The sequence below is a fragment of the Lygodium microphyllum genome, chromosome 12, assembly GCF_053477565.2.
Source record: "Lygodium microphyllum isolate KBCC chromosome 12, Lygodium_microphyllum_v1.1.10, whole genome shotgun sequence".
Taxonomy (NCBI): Eukaryota; Viridiplantae; Streptophyta; class Polypodiopsida; order Schizaeales; family Lygodiaceae; genus Lygodium; species Lygodium microphyllum.
Genome location: NC_141146.1, coordinates 88956211 through 88964857, shown reverse-complemented (window position 1 = coordinate 88964857; position 8647 = coordinate 88956211). Strand labels below are relative to the sequence as shown.

Below are 8647 nucleotides of genomic sequence, written 5' to 3'. Positions count from 1 at the left end.
AACAATATGGATCTCTATCTATCTGGTCAACCCAAGGTATGGAAAAATCACATTATCAAGCAAGAACAAAATATTTCAGACATACAAGACATGGAGGTGGAAGACACAAAGCCAACAGTTTATTAGAGGTCTTTCAATGGTTCTATCGACAAATTTGGCATAAATTCAAGCTTAAAGATACAACCACATCAAGCAATACATCATCTTTAGCAAGGACTATACAAATTGTTACCCAAAGAAGAAAAGATAGATATTTAAATTCTTGCGCAAAGCAAAGATTTACAGAATGGTTACAAACCAAACAAAGAGTTGGGAAAAGATGGGTTTCAAGAAACCCTTAATCTTTGGCATCTTCTAGTCTGATTGTGTTGCAGAAGAGTCCTTAGTTTCAGGCACCTCAACAGGGCCTTCAGTGGAGTCCTTGGTTTCAGGTAGCTCGACAGGGCCTCTAGAGGAATCTTTTGTTTCATCCCACTCAATAAGACCTCTGTATTTCAAAAACTCTTGTTTTCGATAGCCTGGAAGAAGCTTCAAATTCTTACTATCTCCTACATAAGAGAGCAAATAGGAGCCAAGAACTCCAAAATATCCAGCTCTAGATCCACTGTATCCAGGCATAAAGCCAAAAACTCTTATGGCTTCTTCCTTCTCCACCAAAATGATCTTGTCCAAACCTCTGCTGAAAACTTGAGATCCAATAACCTTTGAGATAGCTCTCAAAGCCATCATTGGTAGACTTGGAGAGCTTGACAATCTACTATGATATATTACAATTGTTTGATTGTTTAAGTTTCCAATATAATGGCCAAGGCTTTGATTTTTTCCAAGCTTCATTGGCCTAGAGCCCTTGGCCCTTCCAAGAAAGTTGTCCAGATCTTCAATCTCAATCTATAGAACAAACCACAACAGTACAAGATATAAGATATTTATCTATAATGCATAATAAAGTCTAACATAAACTCAATGGGTAACTTCGAATTATATTTCATACCTTAGGGTGTTCATCTTCTTCAAGAAGACTATCATCATAAAGATTTATTGAACTCTTGGGCTTCTCATCTGATGGAGACTTCAATCTCTCTTCATACCCTACATCATCAATATGAAGTTTCTTCTGGACTTGCAAGAACTCTTCTTCTGTAGGTAGCCCCCCCTTTTCGTATTCTATGATCTGATTAATACATGTATGTAAGGCTATAGAGCTATCTTGGAAATTCTCTCCCTCAACATCAAGACTTGCTAGTGGTTCTTGTTCATAACCTATAAAATTCATGTCATTTTTGCCCCAACCTGCAAGGATTGCTAAGCAATAATCTTCTCTAAGATCAAAAATATGTTGAATATCATTTAGCAACACATATCTCTTCTTGTTGATAAGATAAGTGGGAAATGTTGGAACACAGGCAAGAGGACCTTCTTCATCAACCTGTGCACTTGGCTCAATCTCCTTTTCTTCCACCATTGTGATATTGTCACTCTTGAATAAACCTACATCAAAACCTTGGACAAGTTGATTCTCAACATCTTCTTGGAACATCTCCTCCTTCTCTTCGACCTCCTTATCCATACTTGCAATATCCTCTAGCTTTCTCTGTTGGTCTATATCTGGAGAAGAATTTTCCATGTACTGAAGATACACAATAAATCCAACGTCCTTGTGGATTAGAAGGCATTGGTGTTGGTACCTGTGGAAAGGGCAACATGTTTCTTTCTTTCTGAATTCCTCATCAATGAGGTTGAACCTGCCGAGCAAAGTTGACCTGGATGTATTGGTGGCTCCCATGACATCACTATAATGAACAAATCCATTGACTTCCAAACCTTGCACATGTCTATCATAAAAACATCTGTACTCCTTAAGTTTATCATCAAGATCCTCTAATAACTCCTTCAAATCAAAAGGAACATTGAAAATTTCCCTGATATAGCAAAACTTGGAAGAATTTCCAGTGATGTGTAAAAAATCAAAGAGCCTATCATCAGATGTCTCAATTATCTCCTCCTCATCCATTCCTTCCAGAGATAGCTTCCTCTTTGTCATTTTGACCAGAAAAATATTTATCCCTGAAAAAAAAAAGCAGAAAAGAACCAATATCCAATAAAACAAGATGATATCATGGAAAGAGGCCCCAACATTGATTTTCCAAGACAAAAAAATCAAAACAGGAGAATTTTTTTAGTTGACCGGTGAAACGCGAAAATTCAAATGTGTAAGGCAAATGCCTGTGAAGGAATCGCGTTTCATCAGACACTAGCTTGAAGACAAAAATTATTCTAAAATGTGGCCGGTGAAACGCGATACTAAGCAAAATATCATCAACAGAGACATTGTCTCGCGTTTTACTTGTCAAAAATTGCAAATGAAGAAAAGAAACATGAACAATAAATAAATTCTATGGAAACACACAAATTGATGATATAATCATTTTTGGAAAAGATATGCTGCATTTGAAAGATAGAAAGCACATAACATCTTTAATTGTTTAAGTGTTATAAAACATTCTTTCTATATTAATCAAATTTATTTTGTTAAAATGCTTGTAATAAAAAAAATTGTTACCTATCAAAGATTGTTGAACTGCTCTCCACACAGGATGCAAGGACCTTGAAGGGAAGTCGAGACGAAATTTTGGCAGAGAAGAAGACAATGTCGGAGAAATGGGTTTGAAATGCTTTTATATCGACCGTTAAGCATGTGGTGATAGTTCCAACGAAAAAGTTTGTGTAATAATGGAAAAATACGTGTACACGTGTGTGACTTAACACAGCGTAATAAACTCCTCAGAAGACGTGCGCATTCTCTTTTTCCAAAAATACGTTTTACGTGTGTTAAATAACCCTTTTCCAAGTAAATAAAAAATTCCGATAAGCGAGAGTACGTCACACGTGTGTTATTAACACTTTGCGAAGAACGTTGAGTCCATGCAAATTCACCGCCTTCAGCTTTCATCGCATTTCATCGCTACTCCATCTTTGTTTTTGGTGTTCCTTCCAGTCTCCACGCATTTCCTTCCAATCTCCAAGCATTTCACTGCTTCCCCAACAAAGCAAACCTTCAAGCATATTGTCATCTTTAGGCTCAGATTGTGAAGAACAAGCTAAGAAGAAGGTATGGTTTCTGCATCTTGCTTTTCAATAACAAGCTCCATTCAATGCATTGTTTTGATATTTTTCCTTAATCTTTTATGTTATTATTAGCTCATGACCACTACAAAAGAATTTTTTCCACAGTGAAAGCATTCCTTAATATTGTGGATATTTAAGAAAATCTTACTGTGATCTGCATGAGCTATCTGAAATCCATGCTGTTGTAAATAATTACTTATCTGAGCATTCCATGCTCTCGGTGCCTGTTTCTTTCCTCCCTAATTCTATGGATATTTTAAGTAATCTTAAAAGCTTTCCTTGGATCAAAGCTCTTTTTTCTTGGTTTTGTCAATTTTTATGCTATTCATGAGCTGTCCGGTGAAACGCGAAAATAAGGTACTTCAAGCAGGTTTCCTGGCTTAAATTCGCGTTTCACTGGACACAATGGACAACAAGTCCGGTGAAACGCGAAAAGAAGCAGCTACAAGGAGGCGCCTTGCTTGACACTCGCGTTTCACTAGACAGCTCGAGAAAAATTCAGCTGATACGAGAAAACGCCATGCAGCATAGATAACTCTTGTCTGGGACTCGCGTTTTGCTTTACATGCTGGAGAAGAAGTAACATATGTTTTTTTGGCAGATGGCTAGGACTAAGGCAACAGCAAGAAAAGAGAAGATTGATCCTAGGGATTTAGCATCAAAGATTCATCAGTCTTCAAAGCCTCAGAAGCTCTCTAGAAAGTCAAAGCCAAGGAGAAGGTTTTCTCAAAATGTCAGGTGTCTAAGGGAGATTAGGAAGGCAGTAAATGCTCTTGACAATGCAATTCCAAAGTTGTCTTTTCAGAGGCTTGTCAGGGAAATTTGTGACAGATATAGTTTGGATAGTTTCAGATGGACAAGAACAGCTCTTAATTGTATACAAGAAGCCACAGAGGATTTTCTAATTGAGTTTTTCCAAGATGCCTACATTTGTGCTGCTCATGCTCATAGGCTCACACTCATGGACAAGGACATGGTAATTCTTAGGAGGCTAAGATATAGATTTTCAAAGGTCCTTGAGCCAATTCCCCTCACTGATATGAAGACATTTAATATCCTTAATGTGCCCCCAGCTAGAAGAAAGAAAGATGATTCTGGTGTCAGGGTTGAGGATGTCACCCATGAGAAGGATACAAGGCAACATGAAAAAGAGGAGAAGGCTAAAGAGGAACAAGCAGATAAATGGAGAGAGTATAGGAGGCAAAGGGTTGAAGAAAGGGAAATAGAGCAACTAGAGTCCTTTGAAAATGAGCTAGCCACCCTTCTTGAAGCAACTAATCCAAAAGGATTCAGTGTGTTTTGTTTCTTACCTGGTGACTTAGGCAAAAGAACTGAGGTTATCTCCTTTGATGCTGCATGTGTTTAGATTCTTAAGGATAAAAGAAGAGAAGTAAATGACAGTCTTATTCTTGCTGGCCTAAGGTATGTCCATCCATAATTACTTATACTTTTTGATATTTTTTTAGCAATAAGATTTTTCTTGTTTATACTCACTATTTCTATGCCTTTTCTAGGTGTATAATGCATGAGTTTCCTTTGGATATACAACAAAAAATTGAGGTTTTTGATCCATCTATCTCATTCTTTATGAGGAATGAGCTTGATGCAAGTTTTATTGAGCACTGGCTCAATTTGATTGACTTCGATACTTTGGAGTTGCTTATAATTCCATATAATGAAAAGTAAGTGATTCAATATTCTATTAGAGTTTTTGAGATTTTATCCTACTAATTTGTTGAGATATGATTGCTTTTAGTTCTCATTGGAGCTTGATTGCAATAGACCTTGTGGATAAGCAATGCTTTTTAATCAACTCTATGAAAGGAAGCCATGGAAATGCTAAATTGTAAGTTATATTATCCAAGGGCTCCTTGATATTTCAATTCGTTTTTTTGTAAGTACTCTAAATTTCAACATATTTTATATACAGAGGTGCCAAAAGATTAATTGAAGAGCTAGAGAAAAGACCCCCTATGCCATCTGATTTGCTTGCAACAATGCAATATAGACAAGTTGCAGTAAGTTATTCATTAAAATAATTGAAACATGAGTTTGTTCTATGAACTACCATTCGTCCTCTTTATAGTTTTACTTTGTGTTGGTGGTTGCAGTGTCCCCATCAGGATGATAGCCATTCTTGTGGCTGGAGGGTGATTGCAAATGCTAGAAGAATGGTTAACTTTGTTTATCTTAATGATGATAAACATGTAAAGGTAATATGAAAGATGCTAAACTTTAAGATAGATATTAATTGCAAATAGTCCATTGATGATAAAAATATAGTCTATTGTAAGAACAATAATGAACTAAAACTCTTTTTTCTATAAATGTGTGATAGTTTTCGAAGGATTGCTATACATCTGAGCATATTTGGTACATCAGAGCAAAGCTCTTGAAGTATATGATAATCAATTGTATACAACCAACAACAGAGATTGGTGGGGATTTGCACCATGAAGGAGATGCGGTGCCTATAACCACGGAAGGCAAATCCACAGCTTCAACACCTTCTATACCCAAGACATCAAAGAAAGGCAAAAGGACTCCTAGAAAGGATAGTTCTCCAAAAAAGAAATAGCTTTGCCATATCGCCTTGTAGGCCTTCATATATAGAAATTTGCCCTTCATCCCTTGTATATCTCATAGAGATGGCAGATAGACATCTGCTACAAAATTTGTACATGTATTTTATATTGATAGTAAAGATATCTTTTCTTGAATGTCATTGCAGTGTATTTTATTTTCTCTCCTTTTCGATATCTGCAAAAAATAAATTACAAATGTTTGTTAGTTAGAAAGTGAGATCTTGATATACATCTAAGTAGATATAATATGATGTGAAAACTTACTCGTTTCTTGTCAAGTTGGAATACAAAGGAGCATGGTAGTTCAATGTCTTCATTTTGTAAATCCATCCTCACTTGATGTAGCGTACATGATTTTCTGATCTTTAAGATTGCAATAATATCCTCGTTGAACCAAATATCAAGATCCACAATAGGATCCTTGCTAAAATCATTAAGATTCTGGTCTAAAGCAACTAGACTACTACCAACAAAATGCCATCAACTATAGTAAAAGCTAAGGATAAAATTTTGAGTAGCAATCATATATTTACAAGCTATAGAGTCTTGATCTATCTTACATATAATTTTTCCTTCTGTCCTTGTATCCCATCCTTCATCAACAAATTGTATGATATGATCATATGTTAGTCTCTTCACTGAAAGCATGGTTTTTGTTATTCTTATCTCCATATTAGAGAAGAAATCAATAAATATATTAATAGGCATAAATAAAGTAACTTTGCTTAGCCTACTTGAGATATTAGATTTTAGTGCTTTCTGGATCTCAGAAAATATCTTACATCTATAGCCCTCACTAGTAGCTGGACTTGGCAAAGGCCACTCAAAGCTTGAAAAATCTGGCAAAGGAAGGAGTTTTATTGATCCCCATTGGCAACACCGCATAGGAATAACATAAGAATGGTCATAAAAGAATATTCCATTTTCTGCAAGCTCTGTCTTCTTTCTACCTCTATACATTTCTTCTCCAATTGAACCATGTATAACATCAATAACATCAATAATAGATTCCACTGGTTGCCATTCCTCAAGATTAGAGGGATAGACATCTACAAGACAAACAAATATTATAATGGAAAAACCTAAACCATGTTTAAGAAAGGAAAAACTTTAAGAATCAAATTCTTACAATTTGGTCTATGCATTGGAAGCTTTGAAGATCCAGGTTTCAAACACAGCTCTCTATGCATGAACACATGTTGCACTAGTACCTCTTTGATACTATTCTTATTTGCTCCAAGCTTAAAATCTCGGATTCTGCCCTTCCAAGCAGAGATAAACGAGCTCTCATGTCTTTGCCTTTTTCCACGTTTTGCTTGTTGCATGGTGATCCAACTACCTTTGCTAATGATAGTAGGAATCCATCTTCCATCAGTTTGGAATGAGTTAAACACTGATATGGATGTGATTTGGGAGCTTGGACGCCTTGTTGAAGGTCGAATTTCTGTATCCATGGTAGAAGAGAGAGATACATGCACACACACACACACACACACACACACACAGAGAGAGAGAGAGAGAGAGAGAGGACTAGGCTATCATAACGGAGGGAAAAACAATAGAGGAATAAAAGAAACGAGGGAAAAAACTGAGCGCCATGCTTTTCACCAATTTGAATTTCGATTACATCAGTCATTATCATTAATCTAGAAACATCATTAAATAAAAGTAGCCGAGACTCTATGCCATTAATGCAAAATATGTCATAATCACGAATATAAGAGACTAAAAATACATAATAAAAATACAAATTCGTAATATTATCATATTTATATATTTTTGTAAAATGAATTTTTAATTTTTTTAAATTAGAAGTTCCGTTACGGAGGCTTTGCTCTTATTGGTCTAGAGCACTCTCTCTCCACATCCTAAAAGGCATTTTCGAGACCTCAAAACTCCCCTAATGCATGGCTGCTCGGTTCGAAACACTTGAGCAATAAGTGGTCCGTAGGTCTCGGGGTAGAGCTTGAAGCTCCCCTACACATAAAGAGAGTGATTAGCATTAGAAACATAAAAGTCAATATTGACAAGATACTCTCTGATCTTGTCAGACCATGCTCTAGGTGCTTGCTTGAGCCCCGTGGAGCGCCTTCTTCAACCTGCACACGTACGTGGGATGCTCTAAATCTTCATAACTTGTTGGCTGATCAATATACACTTCTTCCTGCAAATCACCATGTAAGAAAGCATTCTTCATATCCATTTGCTGCAACCTCCAACCTCCAACCTTTGGCTGCCAAAGCAATCACACATCTGACAGTTGTCATCCTAGCAAAAATTGGACCGAAGGTTTCATCATAATCTATGCCATATATTTGGGCATAGCCTTTTGCAAACAGCCTAGCTTTGTACCTACTAATAGAACCATCTGCATTGTGCTTAATCTTATAAACCCACTTACATCTAATAGCTTTCTTGCCCTTCGGCAATGATACTAGATCCCAAGTCTTATTAGCCTCTAATGCAACCATCTCCTCATCCATTGCTGCATCCCAATGAGTATGACCAACAACATCCTCAAAACAAGTGGGCTCAACATCCTCAACTAGTTTCACCATATAAGCATAATGGTGAGCTGCATAACCTTCAAAACCAAATCTTTTAATAGGGTATCTGACCCTGCTAGATCTGTGTACCACCAGATCACTCAATGGAGCCTTTACATTACTATGAGCTCTCTGTACACCTGGTGTCCTGATAGAAGGAATGCCAAGCTCATCATCCAAGCTCTATGAGCCACTGGAGTCTCCATCAAGAACTGCATCAATGCCATCTGACACTTTATTCTTTCCTTTGTCTTTACCTATAATGCTACTAGATGCACCTGAAGATGTAGAGCTACTCCTTAGTATCCCAGACCAAGGACTACCAGATGATGTCTTTGGTCCACTAAGAGTCCATGATTCTTGCTTTTCAGCCTGCACATGAGTGTCATG

The 8647-nt window shown here is 36.8% G+C and overlaps 1 protein-coding gene across 1 annotated transcript; it reads left to right on the top strand.

The window, feature by feature from the left end:
• Nucleotides 1–4924: 4924 nt before the first annotated feature.
• LOC148028014 (uncharacterized) lies at nucleotides 4925–5845 on the top strand. The gene is made up of 3 exons (XM_087688984.1): nucleotides 4925–5144; nucleotides 5238–5339; nucleotides 5465–5845. Exons 1-3 carry the CDS (start codon nucleotides 5100–5102, stop codon nucleotides 5702–5704), a joined length of 387 nt encoding a protein of 128 aa, XP_087545110.1. The 5' UTR covers nucleotides 4925–5099; the 3' UTR covers nucleotides 5705–5845.
• Nucleotides 5846–8647: the final 2802 nt, after the last annotated feature.

Excerpts from the sequence above, each read along its gene's own strand:
- LOC148028014 (XM_087688984.1), top strand. The coding sequence starts at position 5,100 with ATGCCATCTGATTTGCTTGCAACAATGCAATATAGACAAGTTGCA. Across the intron at positions 5,145-5,237 it reads TGCAATATAGACAAGTTGCA|TGTCCCCATCAGGATGATAG; the intron begins GTAAGTTATTCA and ends TGGTGGTTGCAG. Across the intron at positions 5,340-5,464 it reads ATGATGATAAACATGTAAAG|TTTTCGAAGGATTGCTATAC; the intron begins GTAATATGAAAG and ends AATGTGTGATAG.